Below are 24,851 nucleotides of genomic sequence, written 5' to 3'. Positions count from 1 at the left end.
GAATATTCAGAGGTGGAAACTTTCCGAGGGAATTAACGGGAATATATGGGAATTAACGGAAATATATGCAAATTAATATTAATACCGTTTAAATGTAGATGTTTTTTGCATTGGATATATTTTCCATATCATGTGTGAGACAGAAACATAAACATTTTACCTTATCATAAGTAGACATAATTGCAAATGATTAAATCCTTCCAATAGAAATTAAAAAAAAAACTATTTAGTTACGAATTGAACTTTAATTAAATGAGTTGACTCTTCACATGGGATGATTTCACTTTAAAACAACTGAAAGGGAATATTGAATGATCCCCAATGATCCATCACAACTCCAAAAACGTTTTCAACATACATCTGTAAAATTATAGTCTAGAAACTAAAGCTTTGGTTGTCTTCCTCTCAGGCTTCCATGTCTTCTCCCTGGACCTCCTCAATGTCCACCTCTTGAACATCAGACTCTGAGGCCTCATCTTCACTGTCACTTTCCAACCTTGTTGAGGATGGCTCGTTGTCAAATTTGCCCGGATGGCCACCAGTTTTTCAACCCTTGTATTGATCAGCCTGTTGCGTGCTTTGGTGTGTGTGTGTGTGTGTGTGTGTGTGTGTGTGTGTGTTCCCAAACAAGAACCAGTTGCGATCTGAGGCGGCTGATGTTGGTGGGATTTGGAGGATGATGGAGGCAACAGGGGAAAGAGCCTCAGATCCACTAAGTCCCTTCTACCAGGTGGCTGATGAGATATGTTGGCACGACTGCCATATTGCATCTCCATCCCAAAGCCCTTGCTTGGAAGAGTACTTCGCCAGACTGCCAAGAAACCTGCCCTCATCCAGGCCAAGGTGGCGAGACACGGTGATGACACCATAGGCCTTGTTGATCTCTGCACCAGACAGGATGCTCTTGCCAGCATACTTGGGGTCCAACATGTACGCTGCGGCGTGTTTGGGCTTCAGGCAGAAGTTTTCACGCTTTTTGATGTATTTCAGATCTGCAGTTTCCTTTGCTTGGAGCAACAGTGAAGTGGGCAGGGCAGTATGGATATCTTCTCTTACATCTGCAAGCAGAGTCTGAACATCAGACAGGATGGCATTGTCTCCCACATTCCGTTCCATGGCTACTGCGATAGGTTTCAGGAGTTTCAGGCTGCTTACCACTCTCTCCCAAAATACATCATCCAGGAGGATCCTCTTGATGGGGCTGTCCATATCAGCAGACTGGCCATTTCTTGAAGAGACTCCTTCCCCTCCAGGAGACAGTCAAACATGATGACAACACCACCCCAACATGTTGTTGCTAGGCAGCTTCAATGTGATTTTCACCGCTTCGGTAAAATGCTGTTTTTGGATATAAATATGAACTTGATGGAACAAAAAATGCATGTATTGTGTAACATAATGTCTTAGGAGTGTCATCTGAGGAAGATTGTCAAAGGTTGGTGCATAATTCTAGCTGGTTATCCGCTTATGGTGACGCCTGTCTTTGAATTGACAAAACATTACACACAGCTATTTTCAATGTACTCTCCTAACATAACCTAACTTTATGCTTTCGCCGTAAAGCCTCTTTGAAATCGGACAATGTGGTTGGATTTAGGAGATGTTTATCTTTCAAATTGTGAGAAATAGTTGATTGTTTGAGAAATTGAAATTATTAGATTCTTGCAGTTTTTGAATTTCCCGCCCTGGTCTCTGGACAATGAATCCCGATATCGGGATAAGATCCCCAACAGGTTAAATAACTCCTTTTGTAAGATACATGTTTTAAAATGAAACGTATGGAAACAGGTGAATTAACACTCCTCAGTTAGCAGGATAAAGCAAGCTAAAACCCACATGGTAGCAAAAACGAGCAGAAATGGTTAACAATTTAGAAATTATTTAAACACACTTTGCTGTAGGCTACAATTTACTAGTTAACAAAAAATCATGTGTGTCATATAAAATATATTCACCCCACCCAGTATTGTAATCTAAACTTACCAGAAAGCATGCAGTCCTTGGCTCAGACAGTGTAGTAGTGTGGGCTCAATAGCATCTCATTAGAGTGCCAGTTCTTGAGAATCAGCTGTTCATGGTGATGGAAGAATGCACTGTGCATACAGAGGGTTGCAATTCCATTGAATTGGGGATAGTTTAACCAAAATATGCCACAAGTCCTAGAATTGCCTTATGTGTATCCCACAACAAAAGGTTCACTGTTATAAGCAAACTTTTTTGATGAATTTAAGCAAAATTCCCCAAATTCCAGGGCTTAACTTCCCATGGAAAAATTCCGGACAAATTCCGGAAATTTACCAGAAAGTTTCCGACCCTTTGCAACCCTACTCAGGTTGATCCTGGGTGATTGTGTAGACAGAATTAACAACAGGGGTATTCATTGTGTTGGTTTTTTGACTTAAAAAGAATATCGTTGCAGAGAGATTAGTCTCCTCAAAATCGACTGAGTTAATAATGGTATTTGTTTCATTGTGCGATTTATCACCATGTTAAAAAGTAGAGGTGAGAGATGAGTCGTTCTCCGCCTTCGGGGAGCAAAGAAGAGAGAACCTAGGAGAGGGAGGCTCAGGCGATGCTTGTACATCATGTAGGGATGGTCTTATCTATCCCAGGATGCAGTGGTGTGATGTAGTGAGGGTCTTATCTATCCCAGGATGTAGTGATGTAGTGAGGGTCTTATCTATCCCAGGATGTAGTGATGTAGTGAGGGTCTTATCTATCCCAGGATGTAGTGGTGTGATGTAGTGAGGGTCTTATCTATCCCAGGATGTAGTGGTGTGATGTAGTGAGGGTCTTATCTATCCCAGGATGTAGTGGTGTGATGTAGTTAGGGTCTTATCTATCCCAGGATGGAGTGGTGTGATGTGATGTAGTGAGGGTCTTATCTATCCCAGGATGTAGTGGTGTGATGTAGTGAGGGTCTTATCTATCCCAGGATGTAGTGGTGTGATGTAGTGAGGGTCTTATCTATCCCAGGATGTAGTGGTGTGATGTAGTGAGGGTCTTATCTATCCCACGATGGTGTGATGTAGTGAGGGTCTTATCTATCCCAGGATGTAGTGATGTGATGTAGTGAGGGTCTTATCTATCCCAGGATGCAGTGGTGTGATGTAGTGAGGGTCTTATCTATCCCAGGATGTAGTGGTGTGATGTAGGGATGGTCTTATCTATCCCAGGATGTAGTGGTGTGATGTAGTGAGGGTCTTATCTATCCCAGGATGGTGTGATGTAGTGAGGGTCTTATCTATCCCAGGATGTAGTGATGTAGTGAGGGTCTTATCTATCCCAGGATGTAGTGGTGTGATGTAGTGAGGGTCTTATCTATCCCAGGATGTAGTGGTGTGATGTAGTGAGGGTCTTATCTATCCCAGGATGGTGTGATGTAGTGAGGGTCTTATCTATCCCAGGATGGGTGATGTAGTGAGGGTCTTATCTATCCCAGGATGGTGTGATGTAGTGAGGGTCTTATCTATCCCAGGATGTAGTGGTGTGATGTAGTGAGGGTCTTATCTATCCCAGGATGGTGTGATGTAGTGAGGGTCTTATCTATCCCAGGATGGTGTGATGTAGTGAGGGTCTTATCTATCCCAGGATGTAGTGATGTGATGTAGTGAGGGTCTTATCTATCCCAGGATGTAGTGGTGTGATGTAGTGAGGGTCTTATCTATCCCAGGATGTAGTGGTGTGATGTAGTGAGGGTCTTATCTATCCCAGGATGTAGTGGTGTGATGTAGTGAGGGTCTTATCTATCCCAGGATGTAGTGGTGTGATGTAGTGAGGGTCTTATCTATCCCAGGATGTAGTGGTGTGATGTAGTGAGGGTCTTATCTATCCCAGGATGTAGTGTTGTGGTGTGATGTAGTGAGGGTCTTATCTATCCCAGGATGTAGTGGTGTGATGTAGTGAGGGTCTTATCTATCCCAGGATGTAGTGATGTGATGTAGTGAGGGTCTTATCTATCCCAGGATCCCAGGATGTAGTGGTGTGATGTAGTGAGGGTCTTATCTATCCCAGGATGTGATACCATGCCCGGAACAGATCATTAGTGGATGCAGGTGTTATAACGAGAGCTACGGTGCCGTTACAGAGGTAGGTGTCTCAGATGGCACCCTAATCCCTATGTAGTGCACTACTTTAGACCAGGGCACCCTAATCCCTATATAGTGCAGTACTTTAGACCAGAGCACCCTAATCCCTATGTAGTGCACTACTTTAGACCAGGGCACCCTAATCCCTATATAGTGCAGTACTTTAGACCAGAGCACCCTAATCCCTATATAGTGCAGTACTTTAGACCAGAGCACCCTAATCCCTATATAGTGCAGTACTTTAGACCAGGGCACCCTAATCCCTATATAGTGCAGTACTTTAGACCAGGGCACCATATTCCCTATATAGTGCAGTACTTTAGACCAGGGCACCCTAATCCCTATATAGTGCAGTACTTTAGACCAGGGCACCCTAATCCCTATATAGTGCAGTACTTTAGACCAGGGCACCCTAATCCCTATATAGTGCAGTACTTTAGACCAGGGCCCTGTGAGTAGGGTGCTATTTGGGATGGTTCCTGGGCCATATACAGTAGAAGCACATAAACAGTCTGGGTGACGAGTTCAACACTGTATCTGTTGATAGCACAAAGGAAGGACATGCTGGGTGAAAAGACATACAGTTGAAGTCGGAAGTTTACATCCACTTAGTTTGGAGTCATTAAAACCTAGTTTTTCAACCACTCCACAAATTTCTTGTTAACAAACTATAGTTTTGGCAAGTCGGTTAGGACATCTACTTTGTGCATGACACAAGTAATTTTTCCAACAATTGTTTACAGACAGATTGTTTCACTTATAATTCACTGTATCACAATTCCAGTGGGTCAGATGTTTACATACATTAAATTGACTGTGCCTTTAAACAGCTTGGAAAATTCCAGAAAATGATGTCATGGCTTAATAAGCTTCTGATAGGCTAATTGACATCATTTCAGTCAATTGGAGGTGTACCTGTGGATGTAATTCAAGGCCTACCTTCAAACTCAGTGCCTCTTTGCTTGACATCATGGGAAATCAAAATAAATCAGCCAAGACCTCAGAAAAAAAATTGTAGACCTCCACAAATCTGGTTCATCCTTGGGAGCAATTTCCAAACGCCTGAAGGTACCACGTTCATCTGTACAAACAATAGTACGCAAGTATAAACACCATGGGACCATGCAGCTGTCATACCGCTCAGGAAGGAGACGTGTTCATCTCCTAGAGATGAATGTACTTTGGTGCAAAAAGTGCAAATCAATCCCAGAATAACAGCAAAGGACCTTGTGAAGATGCTGGAGGAAACAGGTACAAAAGTATCTATATCCACAGTGAAACGAGTCCTATATCGACATAACCTGAAAGGCCGCTCAGCAAGGAAGAAGCCACTGCTCCAAAACTGCCATAATAAAGCCAGACTACGGTTTGCAACTGCACATGGGGACAAAGATCGTACTTTTTGGAGAAATGTCCTCTGGTCTGATGAAACAAAAAATAGAACTGTTTGGCCATAATGACCATTGTTATGTTTGGAGGAAAAAGGGGGATGCTTGCAAGACGAAGAACACCATCCCAACCATGAAGCACGGGGGTGGCAGCATCATGTTGTGGGGGTGCTTTGCTGCATGAGGGACTGGTGCACTTCACAAAATAGACGGCATCATAAGGCAGGAAAATTATGTGGATGTATTGAAGCAACATCTCAAGACATCAGTCAGGAAGTTAAAGCTTGGTCGCAAATGGGTCTTTCAAATGGACAATGACCCCAAGCATACTAACGAAAGTTGTGGCAAAATGGCTTAATTAAGTACAACAAAGTCAATGTATTGGAGTGGCCATCACAAAGCCCTGACTTGAATCCCATAGAAAGTCTGTGTGCAGAACTGAAAAAGTGTGTGCGAGCAAGGAGGCCTACAAACCTGACTCAGTTACACCAGCTCTGTCAGGAGGAATGGGCCAAAATTCACCCAACTTATTGTGGGAAGCTTGTGGAAAGCTACCTGAAACTGTTTGACCCAAGTTAAACAATTTAAAAGCAATGCTACCAAATACTAATTGAGGGTATGTAAACTTCTGACCCACTGGGAATGTGATGAAAGAAATAAAAATCTGAAATAAATCATTCTCTCTACTATTATTCTGACATTTCACATTCTTAAAATAAAGTGGTGATCCTAACTGACCTAAGACAGGGAATTTTTACTAAGATTAAATGTCAGGATTTGTGAAAAACTGAGTTTAAATGTATTTGGCCAAGGTGTATGTAAACTTCCGACTTCAACTGTACATCTCCTCTCCTACTCAGGTCCAAGACTCTCCAATGACCTGTTGTTCATCTGCTTTTCATCAAATATACTACAGATGTAAAATCACAAAACCAAATGATCCATTTAACCAACATCTAGTGAATCGTAGCTCACAGCCAATCCTCTTTGTACTATATTAAATGAAAACAATCAACTCGAAAAACAGCAATGAACCATCAGTTTAATTCCTCCCTGAAACTAGTAGCCTGTAAGTCTGCTTAGAACGAAGCGTCAAGAAAGTAGAAATCTAATATTGTGCTGCAGGTCATGAGAGCCTGTTTCTGTCTATGAGTGTCAACATCAATATCCATCCAGGGATGTTGGGAAGGGCAGGAAGAAGCACATCAATATCCATCCATCCATCCATCCATCCATTTGGGGAGGCAGGTAGCCTATTGGTTAGAGCGTTGGGTTAGTACCCGAAAGGTTGCTGGATCGAATCCCCGAGCTGACATGTAAAAAAATCTGTTGTTCTGCCCATGAACAAGGCAGTTAACCCACTATTCCCCGGCAGGCTGTCATTGTAAATAAGAACTTTGTTCTTAACTGACTTGCCTGGTTAAATACAATAAATAAAATATGCTTCCTGGGATAGGATGGTGGGAAGGGCAGGAAGAAGCACATCAGTAGATGCCTGTTAGGGGATTTCCAGCACCACACAATATGTAGTTATCAACTATTACTGTCACAGTGGTCGTGTACTGTAAGGAGCCTACAGCACAGAGGAGGATATCATGTGTAGGTTTTCAGTTTGCCCTTGGGGACTGCGCCACGTGACATCACTCCCAGGCTATAGAAAGTGAGTTTGTGTGCATCCCAAATGGTTCACTGTTCCCTACATAGTGTAATACTTTGACCAGGGCCCATAGGGCTCTGTAGAGAATAGGGGGGACATATCCAATGTATTTCTTGAAGTGTGCTAGTGACCCAGAAACGGCTATTGCTCTCTGTTGATCTGATCTAAGATAGAGATCTGAAGGCTAACAATGAGGATTTCTGTTGGTCTGTCTGTCTGTCTGTCTGTCTGTGTGGCTGGCTGGCTGGCTGGCTGGATAAACAGGCTGAAAACAAACTGTTCCATAATAAAGCACCTTTGGCTCTACTAGGGAAAATGCCTGCAGAGTTCATGGCCAGCGGGGTATACTATGCTCTGAATGCAGGATAGCAGGATAGGGGAGTTAGCCCTGAGTTAGCCTGCCCTGGAGCAGGTTAGTTCTGAATGCAGGATAGCAGGATAGGGGAGTTAGCCCTGAGTTAGCCCTGAGTTAGCCCTGAGTTAGCCTGCCCTGGACCAGGTTAGTTCTGAATGCAGGATAGTGGAGTTAGCCCTGAGTTAGCCCTGAGTTAGCCCTGAGTTAGCCCCGAGTTAGCCCTGAGTTAGCCCTGAGTTAGCCTGCCCTGGACCAGGTTAGTTCTGAATGCAGGATAGTGGAGTTAGCCCTGAGTTAGCCCCGAGTTAGCCCCGAGTTAGCCCCGAGTTAGCCCCGAGTTAGCCCCGAGTTAGCCCCGAGTTAGCCCCGAGTTAGCCCCGAGTTAGCCCCGAGTTAGCCCCGAGTTAGCCCCGAGTTAGTCTGACCTCGAGCAGGTTAGTTCTGATTATTCGTTGCCATAGAAATGTACCTGGCTAAAAGGTGAGCCACTTTCGGGGTTCCGGATATCCAGAGTTGAACTCAGACCAACACTCCTCAAACATCATTGGTAGTAAGGGGCTCTTGTTGTCTTTGCGATAGACTGGGTAAGGTTGTACCACTTTCTTTATTTAAAAACTACTGGCCACACACACACACTGGAAACATACCGGTGAATAAAGTCCACTTGGTAAAACATGCTTTTTAATTTCATAAGACATCACAGTAAAATGGAGGAATGTATTGCAAAAGGAAATAACGAGATGGTATTATAGTGGGAAAGGTTAATCTGTGGACATGGGACGGTTGGAATTCAGATCAGTATGAATGGTGAATTGGCCGCTGTGGGTGAAAATCCACAAATTGCAGAAAGAGGAAATTAGGAATATATGTATGATCATTTAACTACAGGTACTGCACATGTGAACGAATATAGCTGTAAGTAACAGTAGGGGTATTGTTGTCAATTACTTTATTCCAATCCGCGGAGGGGTGGTTGGGTTGGAAAATAAAATACTAAATAAAATAAGGTCGGATTAAAAATGATGGAAACCAAAATGTATCTGCAGTTATTTAAACTGATCTACTCCCCCGCCATGCTGTGATTTCCTAACTACAGAACAGGGCCTCACCGTCGCTCTCAATGGAACTGAACACCAAGTTCTCCGTAAATCATAGCTAGTGAATCTCAAACCCAAGGTCACATCACCAACAATGGGATGTGTTTCTGTCACCTCTCTTGGTTAACCTGGCAGACAGGTAAAACTAGAACATAAAGTTCGTTATTAAGAGATGTTAGTTAATCTGGGCTCAGAAGGAATAAGCCTCTTTGCTAAGCTTATGATTGTCAAATTGCTTCTTATCCTCCTGTTAAGTATGTCTTACGGCAGAAGTTCCCTGAGCACATTATGTTCTCCCTCAGTCACTCCTGTCTGTTACTACACCTCCTCCGTCACTCCTGTCTGTTACTACAACACCTCCTCCTATTGTGACAACACCTCCTCCATCACTCCTGTCTGTTACTACAACACCTCCTCCGTCACTCCTGTCTGTTACTACAACACCTCCTCCATCACTCCTGTCTGTTACTACAACACCTCCTCCATCACTCCAGTCTGTTACTACAACACCTCCTCCATCACTCCTGTCTGTTACTACAACACCTCCTCCGTCACTCCAGACTGTTACTACAACACCTCCATCACTCCTATCTGTTACTACAACACCTCCATCACTCCTGTCTGTTACTACAACACCTCCATCACTCCTGTCTGTTACTACAACACCTCCATCACTCCTGTCTGTTACTACAACACCTCCATCACTCCTATCTGTTACTACACCACCTCCATCACTCCTTTCTGTTACTACAACACCTCCATCACTCCTGTCTGTTACTACAACACCTCCATCACTCCTATCTGTTACTACACCACCTCCATCACTCCTTTCTGTTACTACACCACCTCCATCACTCCTTTCTGTTACTACAACACCTCCATCACTCCTATCTGTTACTACAACACCTCCATCACTCCTGTCTGTTACTACAACACCTCCATCACTCCTGTCTGTTACTACAACACCTCCATCACTCCTATCTGTTACTACACCACCTCCATCACTCCTTTCTGTTACTACAACACCTCCATCACTCCTGTCTGTTACTACACCACCTCCGTCACTCCTTTCTGTTACTACAACACCTCCATCACTCCTATCTGTTACTACACCACCTCCGTCACTCCTTTCTGTTACTACAACACCACCTCCATCACTCCTTTCTGTTACTACAACACCACCTCCGTCACTCCTTTCTGTTACTACAACACCACCTCCATCACTCCTTTCTGTTACTACAACACCACCTCCATCACTCCTATCTGTTACTACAACACCACCTCCATCACTCCTTTCTGTTACTACTACACCACCTCCATCACTCCTGTCTGTTACTACAACACCACCTCCATCACTCCTGTCTGTTACTACAACACCTCCATCACTCCTTTCTGTTACTACAACACCACCTCCGTCACTCCTTTCTGTTACTACAACACCACCTCCATCACTCCTATCTGTTACTACACCACCTCCATCACTCCTGTCTGTTACTACAACACCTCCGTCACTCCTATCTGTTACTACAACACCTCCATCACTCCTATCTGTTACTACAACACCTCCATCACTCCTGTCTGTTACTACAACACCTCCATCACTCCTGTCTGTTACTACAACACCTCCATCACTCCTATCTGTTACTACAACACCTCCATCACTCCTTTCTGTTACTACACCACCTCCATCACTCCTGTCTGTTACTACAACACCTCCATCACTCCTATCTGTTACTACACCACCTCCATCACTCCTTTCTGTTACTACAACACCTCCATCACTCCTGTCTGTTACTACAACACCTCCATCACTCCTGTCTGTTACTACAACACCTCCATCACTCCTATCTGTTACTACTACACCACCTCCATCACTCCTTTCTGTTACTACAACACCACCTCCATCACTCCTTTCTGTTACTACTACACCACCTCCATCACTCCTGTCTGTTACTACAACACCACCTCCATCACTCCTGTCTGTTACTACAACACCTCCATCACTCCTTTCTGTTACTACACCACCTCCATCACTCCTTTCTGTTACTACACCAGTGTTTGTTCTCACTAACTTTGTTATGTCGTGACTGAGGAAACTGCATCTTTGTCTTCATGATTCGTTAACTTATTGTTAGACGTATAATAATACAAAAACAAACAGACATATGAAAACTGGTAACATCAGTTATTTGTTGTTATTTACTTGATCTGATAAACGTAAATGAAAACGGCAATCGCAACAATTTAGATGAGTAACGTTGGTTGGTCCCTGAGCTGTTACTTTACGTACCATAGAGACGCTGTTCAGTGATCAACAACAACACAGCAGCTTGTCCGTCCGGCTGCCTAGCAAACCTCTACGAATAATACAAAAACATCTGTCCATTTCAACATTCGTCTGGTCTATATTCTGTCTCGTACAGACTTGTCTAATACAATCAGGAACGGACGGTCTTGAAAACGAGGTTTCTCCTGTTCCCTCATGCCTGACGAGGATAATTACTGACACAGTAAACGAACACCCATGAGGATCTCCCTCTCTCTTCCGCCATACGGCACTACAGACTGGTGCTAACTTGCTGTCCTACCACTGACTCTAACCTTTTTCCTGGGAACAGAGGTGTCTCAGGGGTGAGCTGAGTACAGGGGTGAGCTGGGTACAGGGGTGAGCAGGGGTGAGCTGGGTACAGAGGTGAGCTGGGTACAGGGGTGAGCTGGGTACAGAGGTGAGCTGGGTACAGGGGTGAGCTGGGTACAGGGGTGAGCTGGGTACAGGGGTGAGCAGGGGTGAGCTGGGTACAGGGGTGAGCTGGGTACAGGGGTGAGCAGGGTACAGGGGTGAGCTGGGTACAGGGGTGAGCTGGGTACAGGGGTGAGCAGGGGTGAGCTGGGTACAGGGGTGAGCTGGGTACAGGGGTGAGCTGGGTACAGGGGTGAGCTGGGTACAAAGGTGTCTCAGGGGTGACCTGGGTTCCAGGGGTGAGCTGGCTACAGGGGTGAGCTGGGTACAGGGGTGAGCTGGGTACAGAGGTGTCTCAGCGGTGAGCTGAGTACAGAGGTGTAGGATGTCTGTCCGTCCGTCCGTCTGTCTGTCTGTCTGTCTGTCTGTCTGTCTGTCTGTCTGTCCGTCTGTCCGTCTGTCCATGTCTCCTTTATGTCTCTCTGTGTGAAACTGTGATGGGGCCTTGCAAAGCTAATCAGTTCTCTGCTTCAGTTTCCTGCTGTTCTGCAGTGACAAGCTCTGGATCTGTTCTGAACACAATGTATCTGGGGAAACGCTGTTTCTTTATGACCTCCTAAACGCTGCTATTGGATTATATTGATACCCGCTGGTAAAAGACACCGGTGTCTGGAATATGTTACTGTAATATGTGTTTTTATTAGGGATGTCTGAACGTTTAAACATTAAAACATTTAATCGAAAATGGGATCCTTAATGTTAAGAAAAATCCCTCTCAAAAATTTAAATCACTGTGCAGTTATCACCAAACATATTATTTTCTGTGTTATAGTCTAACTAGACTATATTCTGTATTATAGCCTAACTAGACTATATTCTGTATTATATCCTAACTAGACTATATTCTGTATTATAGCCTAACTAAACTATATTCTGTATTATAGCCTAACTAGACTATATTCTGTATTATAGCCTAACTAGACTATATTCTGCATTATAGCCTAACTAGACTATATTCTGTATTATATCCTAACTAGACTATATTCTGTATTATATCCTAACTAGACTATATTCTGTATTATATCCTAACTAGACTATATTCTGTATTATATCCTAACTAAACTATATTCTGTATTATATCCTAACTAGACTATATTCTGTATTATAGCCTAACTAGACTATATTCTGTATTATATCCTAACTAAACTATATTCTGTATTATAGTCTAACTAAACTATATTCTGTATTATATCCTAACTAGACTATATTCTGTATTATATCCTAACTAAACTATATTCTGTATTATAGTCTAACTAGACTATATTCTGTATTATATCCTAACTAGACTATATTCTGTATTATAGCCTAACTAGACTATATTCTGTATTATATCCTAACTAAACTATATTCTGTATTATATCCTAACTAAACTATATTCTGTATTATAGCCTAACTAGACTATATTCTGTATTATAGCTTAACTAGACTATGTTATTATAAAGGCCTTGGTAAATAGTGTAAATTAAATAAATTAGAGAGGATTAGGTGAACTTTATGCTTTTTTAGTGAATTTGCAAGACATGCAAAACAGATAACCAAGACCAATGGTGGATAAAGTACCACATTTTCATACTTGAGCAAAAGTAAAGATACCTTAAAAGAAAATTACCCAAGTAAAGGTGAAAGTCAACCAGTAAAATACTACTTGAGTAAAAGTACTGTGCTTAAGCATCGAAAGTAAAAGTATAAATCATTTTAAATTCCCTATATTAAGCAAACCAGACTGCACAACTGTCTTGTTTTTTTAATTTACAGATCACCAGGGGCACACTATATGACCCAGACGTCATTTACAAATGAAGCATTTGTGTTTAGTGAGTCCGCAAGATCAGAGGCAATATGGAGGGCCAGAGATTTTCTCTTGGTCAGTGTTTGAATTAGATAATTTTCCAGTCCTGCTAAGCATTCAAAATGTAACGAGTACTTTTGGGTGTCAAGGAAATTGTAAAGAGTAAAAAGTACATTATTTTATTTTGGAATGTAGTGGAGTAAAATTAAAAGTAGTCAAAAATGTAAATAGTAAAGTAAAGTACAGATACCCCAAAAAACTACTTAAGTAGTACTTTAAAGTATTTTTACTGAAGTACTTTACACCACTGACTTAGAGACATGTGCGTCACGTTTTTTTCTGCCTGCCCCCTCCTTTCTCTCCCTCATCCTGGCATGCCTGGGGCGTATCCATTACGACAATTATTTTCCAAAACGTTTCTTAAACAGAAGCAAATGGAATGAAACAGGGCGAGACCTACCTGAATCTGTCCAATAGAAACTCTAATTTTAGTTGAAAAACGTTCTGTTTGGACTAATGATTCCACTCCTGCTCTTTCTCTTGGCTAATTAGGCCAGTGTGTGTTCAGTCTTCGGTCTGTTGCTTGTAGAATATCCTAGCCTGAAGTTGCGAGGCATTGCAAGCCAAGAAATTTGCTGGCATTGCAACCCAAACCGTTACTGACAGCAGCACAGCTGCATTGTGAATTAATATGGAATTAGTGTATTGTTTTATCCTGAAAAAGATTTTAAAAATGGCAGTTTAAACATTAACAAAATGTTAAGAAAATGATAAATGTGTCACATCCATAGATTTTACATGTGACTATTATATCTGACTATTATATCTGACTATTTATATATATATATATATATATATATATATATATCACCACCACCACTATCACCACCATCACCATCACCACCATCACCACCACTATCACTATCACCACCACCACCACCATCACTATCACCACCACCATCACCATCACCACCATCACCACCACTATCACTATCACTATCACTATCACCACCACCATCACTATCACCACCACCACCATCACTATCACCACCACCACCATCACCACCACCACCATCACTATCACCACCACCCCCACCACCATCACTATCACCACCACCACCATCACCACCACCACCATCACCATCACTATCACCACCACCACTATCACCACTATCACCACCACCCCCACCACCATCACTATCACCACCACCATCACTATCACCACCACCACCACCATCACCACCACCATCACTATCACCACTATCACCACCACCACCATCACCATCACTATCACCACCACCATCACTATCACCACCACCACCACCATCACCATCACCACCATCACCACCACTATCACTATCACTATCACTATCACCACCACCATCACTATCACCACCACCACCATCACTATCACCACCACCACCATCACCACCACCACCACACCATCACTATCACCACCACCACTATCACCACTATCACCACCACCCCCACCACCATCACTATCACCACCACCATCACTATCACCACCACCACCACCATCACTATCACCACCACCACCACTATCACCACCACCACCACCACCACTATCACCACCACCATCACTATCACCACCACCACCATCATCACTATCACCACCACCATCACCACCACCATCATCACCATCACACACCACCACCACCACCACCCACACCACCACACCACCACCACCACCATCATCACCATCACCACCACCATCACCACCACCACCATCACTATCACCACCACCACCATCACTATCACCACCACCACCATCACCACCATTACCACCATCACCACCATCACCACCACCACCACCACCACTATCACCACCACCACCACCATCACTATCACCACCACCATCACTATCACCACCACCACCATCATCACTATCACCACCACCACCATCACCACCACCACCACCATCACCACCATCACCACCACCACCATCCCCATCACCACCACCATTATTATCACCACCATCACCACTGTCATCAGTGGGCAGGGGTCAAGACGGTCCTCTCTGTCTGTACTCTGAAGTTAACTTTACCAGTTCTCCTTCTTTTACACAATCTGCCTTGTCTCCTCCTGGGAGGAAGGAAGGAAGGAAAGGAGGCATGTTAATATAGAAGTTGGCAGAAGGGCGAGGATGGGGGCTGTTGCTGCCTGCCGTGCCGGTGGACAGACAGCCCGCTGTGGAGGGCGAGGATGGGGGCTGTTGCTGCCTGCCGTGCCGGTGGACAGACAGCCCGCTGTGGAGGGCGAGGATGGGGGCTGTTGCTGCCTGCCGTGCCGGTGGACAGACAGCCCGCTGTGGAGGGTGAGGATGGGGGCTGTTGCTGCCTGCCGTGCCGGTGGACAGACAGCCCGCTGTGGAGGGTGAGGATGGGGGCTGTTGCTGCCTGCCGTGCCGGTGGACAGACAGCCCGCTGTGGAGGGCGAGGATGGGGGCTGTTGCTGCCTGCCCGGCCGGTGGACAGACAGCCTGCTGTGGAGGGCGAGGATGGGCACCGTTGCTGCCTGCCGTGCCGGTGGACAGACAGCCCGTCGTGGCTGAGTAGTACATCAGTGTGTCCAAAATGGCACACTGTTCCCTATATAGAGCCCTATTGGCCCTGGTCAAAAGTAGTGCACTGTAGGGAACAGGGTGCCGTTTGGGATGCGAGGTTGAGTAATCCATGGCTCACATTGAGTCTGTAACAGTAGCTTCCTCATCAATATAGACTCCTTCCCTGCTAGCCAGGATGCTGCTATATGAGACACAGCAGGGCTGAAATGGAAATGATCTGGTTTTATGTGAAGATTCAAGCTCATTAGAGAGTGACAGGTTTGAAGATATACTGTAGCTAGCTACCAACTGTTACCGTCCAAAAATCCTCCTTTTCAGAGGACAATGAGTTAACCTATTTCTTAGTACGATAATAACATTTGTCTAGGATAGATCAGATATCTGAATTTCCATGTTACAACTGTAATTTCAGCATTTGAGTTGTTCTTCAATGACTGGTGTCAGGCCTGTAGAGCAGGGTAGATCTACTACGGTAGACTAATCTGTTATCTCAAATTGGCGATACAAGCACCCTGTCAGAAACAGGTCTCACGGTCTGTGTTTTGTTGATTTCTTTTTATGTCAGCTTGAACTAAAATCAATACCCCTCAACACAGTGGGTGCTGCCATAGCTACACAGCTGAATTATCATATCCATCGCCCAATCAATAGTAGGGGAGGCAGGCTATAGCCGTCTAGGTACGGCTTGAAAAAAAGGCTTTTGGATTCTTCACCGTATCATAGACTATTGACCATTTTGGGCCAGTTGAGAGGAGGTACGATCTATGATTGTGTATGATGGGATGGAATAGGATCGGATTGTGTTCAACCTTTACATGCTAGATAGTATCCTTCATATCTAGACAGGGTGTGGGTTCAAATTGTATTTGATTTATTTCAAATACTTTTGCTTGATTGAGCTTGTCTGGCAGAATAGTCCAACATGTGCAAACCCTGTCCATCTGGTACTCAAGGCAGCCTCAATGAATCAGGAGGCTGAAAGGATTTGGCATGGACCCTTAGATCCTGCAAAAGTTCTACAGCTGCACTATCGAGAGCATCTTGAACGGGTGCATCAACGCTTAGCATGGCAACTGCTTGGCATCCGACCGCAAGGCGCTACAGAGGGTAGTGCGAACGGCCCAGTACATCACTGAGGGCCAAGCTCCGTGCCGTCCTGGACCTCTATACCAGGCGGTGTTAAGAGGAAGGAGTCAAAGACATAGACTGTTCTCTCTGCTTCCACACGGCAAGCGGTACCACTGCACCAAGTCTGGAGCCAAACAGGACCCTGAACAGCTTCTACCCCCAAGTCATAACACTGCTAAATAGTTAGTTCAGTAAAAATCCAATAGCTACCCGGACTAATTCCATTGACCCTTTTTTTGCACAAACTCTTTTTGACTCATCACATATGCTGCTGTTACTGTTTATAATCTGTAACTTTATACCCAGTTATATGCACATACGGTATCTACCTCAATTACCTCGTACCCCTGCACATCGAATTGGTACTCGTACCGCCGCGTATATAGCCAAGGTATCATCACTCATTGTGTATTTATTATTGCGTGTTGTTATGTTTCTATTAGTTTCTCTATTGTCTTTCTCTCTGCATTGTTGGGAAGGACCCATAAGGAAGTCTTCCACTGTTAGTCTACACCTGTTGTTTACCAGTCATGTGACAAATACAATTTTATTTGATTTAATTAAACGCTCAAAGTATTTGAAAGAAACAAATGCTATTTGAACCCATGTCTGCATCTAAGGATGTAAAGATGTCCTTTCCTTGTCTCGTAGTTAAACAAGAATAGAACATTCTCTGTATTATATTACTGATGAAGTAAAAAGCTCAATGTGGCCGCAAGCAATCGCTGTATAATTATTACAATCAGATCAGCCTTGTTTTCCTCATCGATTTTACTTTACTGTATCCATGAAGTTTAGTCTTCATGGATACAGCATCATGGAGGTCTCTGCTGCCTGGATACAGCATCATGGAGGTCTCTGCTGTCTGGATACAGCATCATGGAGGTCTCTGATGCCTGGATACAGCATCATGGAGGTCTCTGATGCCTGGATACAGCATCATGGAGGTCTCTGGTGCCTGGATACAGCATCATGGAGGTCTCTGATGTCTGGATACAGCATCATGGAGGTCTCTGCTGCCTGGATACAGCATCATGGAGGTCTCTGGTGCCTGGATACAGCATCATGGAGGTCTCTGATGCCTGGATACAGCTTCATGGAGGTCTCTGATGCCTGGATACAGCATCATGGAGGTCTCTGATGCCTGGATACAGCATCATGGAGGTCTCTGATGCCTGGATACAGCATCATGGAGGTCTCTGGTGCCTGGATACAGCATCATGGAGGTCTCTGATGCCTGGATACAGCATCATGGAGGTCTCTGATGCCTGGATACAGCATCATGGAGGTCTCTGATGCCTGGATACAGCTTCATGGAGGTCTCTGATGTCTGGATACAGCATCATGGAGGTCTCTGCTGCCTGGATACAGCATCATGGAGGTCTCTGATGCCTGGATACAGCATCATGGAGGTCTCTGCTGCCTGGATACAGCTTCATGGAGGTCTCTGATGCCTGGATACAGCATACAGCATCATGGAGGTCTCTGATGCCTGGATACAGCATCATGGAGGTCTCTGGTGCCTGGATACAGCATACAGCTTCATGGAGGTCTCTGGTGCCTGGATACAGCTTCATGGAGGTCTCTGGTGCCTGGATACAGCATCATGGAGGTCTCTGCTGCCTGCATACAGCATCATGGAGGTCTCTGGTGCCTGGATACAGCATCATGGAGGTCTCTGCTGCCTGGATACAGCTTCATGGAGGTCTCTGATGCCTGGATACAGCTTCATGGAGGTCTCTGGTGTCTGGATACAGCATCATGGAGGTCTCTGATGTCTGGATACAGCATCATGGAGGTCTCTGATGCCTGGATACAGCTTCATGGAGGTCTCTGATGCCTGGATACAGCATCATGGAGGTCTCTGATGCCTGGATACAGCATCATGGAGGTTTCTGATGCCTGGATACAGCATCATGGAGGTCTCTGATGCCTGGATACAGCTTCATGGAGGTCTCTGATGTCTGGATACAGCATCATGGAGGTCTCTGCTGCCTGGATACAGCATCATGGAGGTTTCTGATGCCTGGATACAGCATACAGCATCATGGAGGTCTCTGCTGCCTGGATACAGCATCATGGAGGTCTCTGCTGCCTGGATACAGCTTCATGGAGGTCTCTGGTGCCTGGATACAGCATCATGGAGGTCTCTGATGCCTGGATACAGCTTCATGGAGGTCTCTGATGCCTGGATACAGCATCATGGAGGTCTCTGATGCCTGGATACAGCATCATGGAGGTCTCTGATGCCTGGATACAGCATCATGGAGGTCTCTGATGCCTGGATACAGCATCATGGAGGTCTCTGCTGCCTGGATACAGCATCATGGAGGTCTCTGATGTCTGGATACAGCATCATGGAGGTTTCTGATGCCTGGATACAGCATACAGCATCATGGAGGTCTCTGCTGCCTGGATACAGCATCATGGAGGTCTCTGGTGCCTGGATACAGCATCATGGAGGTCTCTGATGCCTGGATACAGCTTCATGGAGGTCTCTGATGCCTGGATACAGCTTCATGGAGGTCTCTGATGCCTGGATACAGCTTCATGGAGGTCTCTGGCTAATTTATTTGAACAGCTCAATTGCTTGTCTTGATTTAATTTAGGGCAGACAAGACGGCTACAGTATGAGTACACACACACACACACACACACACACACACACACACACACACACACACACACACTGTAACTATAACAGTAACAGTATACACAGACTTACTGAAAATGGTCCCGATGGACAGGGCTGCCGTGCTTCTAGCTCTTAGGAAACTTTGCAGTATTTAGTTTTTTTTATGCGTTATTTCTTATATTATTAGCCCAGGAAATGTTTTGTGTGAATTAATACATACAGCCGGGAATAACTATTGGATATCAGAGCGGCGGTAACTCACCAGTTATCAATTACCCTCCAGGGCAATTGTTATGATTCCAGAGGCTGTTCCAAAACACCACCGGTGGAAAATAGGTACTCGGAGTGTTCTAGTTCGACCTCCCACTGCTCCTTCTTCTATTACCAGATAATGTTCAGTCTCTCGGAGTGTTCTAGTTCGACCTCCCACTGCTTCTTCTTCTATTACCAGATAATGTTCAGTCTCTCGGAGTGTTCTAGTTCGACCTCCCACTGCTTCTTCTTCTATTACCAGATAATGTTCAGTCTCTCGGAGTGTTCTAGTTCGACCTCCCACTGCTCCTTCTTCTATTACCAGATAATGTTCAGTCTCTCGGAGTGTTCTAGTTCGACCTCCCACTGCTTCTTCTTCTATTACCAGATAATGTTCAGTCTCTCGGAGTGTTCTAGTTCGACCTCCTACTGCTTCTTCTTCTATTACCAGATAATGTTCAGTCTCTCGGAGTGTTCTAGTTCGACCTCCCACTGCTCCTTCTTCTATTACCAGATAATGTTCAGTCTCTCGGAGTGTTCTAGTTCGACCTCCCACTGCTCCTTCTTCTATTACCAGATAATGTTCAGTCTCTCGGAGTGTTCTAGTTCGACCTCCCACTGCTTCTTCTTCTATTACCAGATAATGTTCAGTCTCTCGGAGTGTTCTAGTTCGACCTCCCACTGCTTCTTCTTCTATTACCAGATAATGTTCAGTCTCTCGGAGTGTTCTAGTTCGACCTCCCACTGCTTCTTCTTCTATTACCAGATAATGTTCAGTCTCTCGGAGTGTTCTAGTTCGACCTCCCACTGCTTCTTCTTCTATTACCAGATAATGTTCAGTCTCTCGGAGTGTTCTAGTTCGACCTCCCACTGCTTCTTCTTCTATTACCAGATAATGTTCAGTCTCTCGGAGTGTTCTAGTTCGACCTCCCACTGCTCCTTCTTCTATTACCAGATAATGTTCAGTCTCTCGGAGTGTTCTAGTTCGACCTCCCACTGCTCCTTCTTCTATTACCAGATAATGTTCAGTCTCTCGGAGTGTTCTAGTTCGACCTCCCACTGCTTCTTCTTCTATTACCAGATAATGTTCAGTCTCTCGGAGTGTTCTAGTTCGACCTCCCACTGCTCCTTCTTCTATTACCAGATAATGTTCAGTCTCTCGGAGTGTTCTAGTTCGACCTCCCACTGCTTCTTCTTCTATTACCAGATAATGTTCAGTCTCTCGGAGTGTTCTAGTTCGACCTCCCACTGCTTCTTCTTCTATTACCAGATAATGTTCAGTCTCTCGGAGTGTTCTAGTTCGACCTCCCACTGCTCCTTCTTCTATTACCAGATAATGTTCAGTCTCTCGGAGTGTTCTAGTTCGACCTCCCACTGCTCCTTCTTCTATTACCAGATAATGTTCAGTCTCTCGGAGTGTTCTAGTTCGACCTCCCACTGCTTCTTCTTCTATTACCAGATAATGTTCAGTCTCTCGGAGTGTTCTAGTTCGACCTCCCACTGCTTCTTCTTCTATTACCAGATAATGTTCAGTCTCTCGGAGTGTTCTAGTTCGACCTCCCACTGCTTCTTCTTCTATTACCAGATAATGTTCAGTCTCTCGGAGTGTTCTAGTTCGACCTCCCACTGCTTCTTCTATTACCAGATAATGTTCAGTCTCTCGGAGTGTTCTAGTTCGACCTCCCACTGCTTCTTCTTCTATTACCAGATAATGTTCAGTCTCTCGGAGTGTTCTAGTTCGACCTCCCACTGCTTCTTCTTCTATTACCAGATAATGTTCAGTCTCTCGGAGTGGACTAGTTCGACCTCCTACTGCTCCTTCTTCTATTACCAGATAATGTTCAGTCTCTCGGAGTGTTCTAGTTCGACCTCCCACTGCTTCTTCTTCTATTACCAGATAATGTTCAGTCTCTCGGAGTGTTCTAGTTCGACCTCCCACTGCTTCCTCTTCTATTACCAGATAATGTTCAGTCTCTCGGAGTGTTCTAGTTCGACCTCCCACTGCTCCTTCTTCTATTACCAGATAATGTTCAGTCTCTCGGAGTGTTCTAGTTCGACCTCCCACTGCTTCTTCTTCTATTACCAGATAATGTTCAGTCTCTCGGAGTGTTCTAGTTTGACCTCCTACTGCTCCTTCTTCTATTACCAGATAATGTTCAGTCTCTCGGAGTGTTCTAGTTCGACCTCCCACTGCTTCTTCTTCTATTACCAGATAATGTTCAGTCTCTCGGAGTGTTCTAGTTCGACCTCCCACTGCTCCTTCTTCTATTACCAGATAATGTTCAGTCTCTCGGAGTGTTCTAGTTCGACCTCCCACTGCTCCTTCTTCTATTACCAGATAATGTTCAGTCTCTCGGAGTGTTCTAGTTCGACCTCCCACTGCTCCTTCTTCTATTACCAGATAATGTTCAGTCTCTCGGAGTGTTCTAGTTCGACCTCCCACTGCTTCTTCTTCTATTACCAGATAATGTTCAGTCTCTCGGAGTGTTCTAGTTCGACCTCCCACTGCTCCTTCTTCTATTACCAGATAATGTTCAGTCTCTCGGAGTGTTCTAGTTCGACCTCCCACTGCTCCTTCTTCTATTACCAGATAATGTTCAGTCTCTCGGAGTGTTCTAGTTCGACCTCCCACTGCTTCTTCTTCTATTACCAGATAATGTTCAGTCTCTCGGAGTGTTCTAGTTCGACCTCCCACTGCTTCTTCTTCTATTACCAGATAATGTTCAGTCTCTCGGAGTGTTCTAGTTCGACCTCCCACTGCTTCTTCTATTACCAGATAATGTTCAGTCTCTCGGAGTGTTCTAGTTCGACCTCCCACTGCTCCTTCTTCTATTACCAGATAATGTTCAGTCTCTCGGAGTGTTCTAGTTCGACCTCCTACTGCTTCTTCTTCTATTACCAGATAATGTTCAGTCTCTCGGAGTGTTCTAGTTCGACCTCCCACTGCTTCTTCTTCTATTACCAGATAATGTTCAGTCTCTCGGAGTGGACTTCTAGTTCGACCTCCCACTGCTTCTTCTTCTATTACCAGATAATGTTCAGTCTCTCGGAGTGTTCTAGTTCGACCTCCCACTGCTTCTTCTATTACCAGATAATGTTCAGTCTCTCGGAGTGTTCTAGTTCGACCTCCCACTGCTTCTTCTTCTATTACCAGATAATGTTCAGTCTCTCGGAGTGTTCTAGTTCGACCTCCCACTGCTTCTTCTTCTATTACCAGATAATGTTCAGTCTCTCGGAGTGTTCTAGTTCGACCTCCCACTGCTTCTTCTTCTATTACCAGATAATGTTCAGTCTCTCGGAGTGTTCTAGTTCGACCTCCCACTGCTTCTTCTTCTATTACCAGATAATGTTCAGTCTCTCGGAGTGGACTAGTTCGACCTCCTACTGCTCCTTCTTCTATTACCAGATAATGTTCAGTCTCTCGGAGTGTTCTAGTTCGACCTCCCACTGCTCCTTCTTCTATTACCAGATAATGTTCAGTCTCTCGGAGTGTTCTAGTTCGACCTCCCACTGCTCCTTCTATTACCAGATAATGTTCAGTCTCTCGGAGTGTTCTAGTTCGACCTCCCACTGCTTCTTCTTCTATTACCAGATAATGTTCAGTCTCTCGGAGTGTTCTAGTTCGACCTCCCACTGCTCCTTCTTCTATTACCAGATAATGTTCAGTCTCTCGGAGTGTTCTAGTTCGACCTCCCACTGCTTCTTCTTCTATTACCAGATAATGTTCAGTCTCTCGGAGTGTTCTAGTTTGACCTCCTACTGCTTCTTCTTCTATTACCAGATAATGTTCAGTCTCTCGGAGTGGACTTCTAGTTCGACCTCCCACTGCTTCTTCTTCTATTACCAGATAATGTTCAGTCTCTCGGAGTGTTCTAGTTCGACCTCCCACTGCTCCTTCTTCTATTACCAGATAATGTTCAGTCTCTCGGAGTGTTCTAGTTCGACCTCCCACTGCTCCTTCTTCTATTACCAGATAATGTTCAGTCTCTCGGAGTGTTCTAGTTCGACCTCCCACTGCTCCTTCTTCTATTACCAGATAATGTTCAGTCTCTCGGAGTGTTCTAGTTCGACCTCCCACTGCTCCTTCTTCTATTACCAGATAATGTTCAGTCTCTCGGAGTGTTCTAGTTCGACCTCCCACTGCTTCTTCTATTACCAGATAATGTTCAGTCTCTCGGAGTGTTCTAGTTCGACCTCCCACTGCTCCTTCTTCTATTACCAGATAATGTTCAGTCTCTCGGAGTGTTCTAGTTCGACCTCCCACTGCTTCTTCTATTACCAGATAATGTTCAGTCTCTCGGAGTGTTCTAGTTCGACCTCCCACTGCTCCTTCTATTACCAGATAATGTTCAGTCTCTCGGAGTGTTCTAGTTCGACCTCCCACTGCTTCTTCTTCTATTACCAGATAATGTTCAGTCTCTCGGAGTGTTCTAGTTCGACCTCCCACTGCTTCTTCTATTACCAGATAATGTTCAGTCTCTCGGAGTGTTCTAGTTCGACCTCCTACTGCTCCTTCTTCTATTACCAGATAATGTTCAGTCTCTCGGAGTGTTCTAGTTCGACCTCCTACTGCTTCTTCTTCTATTACCAGATAATGTTCAGTCTCTCGGAGTGTTCTAGTTCGACCTCCCACTGCTTCTTCTTCTATTACCAGATAATGTTCAGTCTCTCGGAGTGTTCTAGTTCGACCTCCCACTGCTTCTTCTTCTATTACCAGATAATGTTCAGTCTCTGGATAATGAATTGACGAGCTCAGGGATTGTAAAATACTCTGTTTCACGGAAACATGGCCCTCTGGGATATACTGTCTGAGTCCGTTCAGCCAGATGGGTTCTATAACAGTAGCAGTATATATACACACACACACACACACACACACACTATAGCAGTACACACACACACACACACACACACACACACACACACACACACACACACACACACACACACACACACACACACACACACACACACCCTATAATAGTAGCAGTATAACACACACACACACACACACACACACACACACACACACACACACACACACACACACACACACACACACACACACACACACACACACACACACACACACACACTATAGCAGTGGCAGTATACCCACACACACCCTATAACAGTAG

General features: G+C 44.7%; 2 protein-coding genes across 3 annotated transcripts in view; both read left to right on the top strand.

Moving 5' to 3' along the window:
• The window catches only part of LOC123729201 (keratin-associated protein 16-1-like), a 13,657-nt gene extending 3,001 nt beyond the window's left edge, over positions 1-10,656 (top strand). Inside the window, exon 2 of the mRNA XM_045703433.1 lies at positions 9,146-10,656. Coding sequence (XP_045559389.1) covers positions 9,146-10,656 — 1,511 coding nt within the window. The remainder of the gene's footprint in view (positions 1-9,145) is intronic.
• The window catches only part of cntn5 (contactin 5), a 488,559-nt gene that overhangs the window by 35,254 nt on the left and 428,454 nt on the right, over positions 1-24,851 (top strand). The gene's annotated exons all lie outside the window — the stretch shown is intronic.

The sequence above is a fragment of the Salmo salar genome, chromosome ssa20 (genome assembly GCF_905237065.1).
Source record: "Salmo salar chromosome ssa20, Ssal_v3.1, whole genome shotgun sequence".
Classification (NCBI taxonomy): domain Eukaryota; kingdom Metazoa; phylum Chordata; class Actinopteri; order Salmoniformes; family Salmonidae; genus Salmo; species Salmo salar.
The sequence above is the reverse complement of the archived record's forward strand: the minus strand, read 5'-3'. Positions and strand labels throughout refer to the sequence as shown.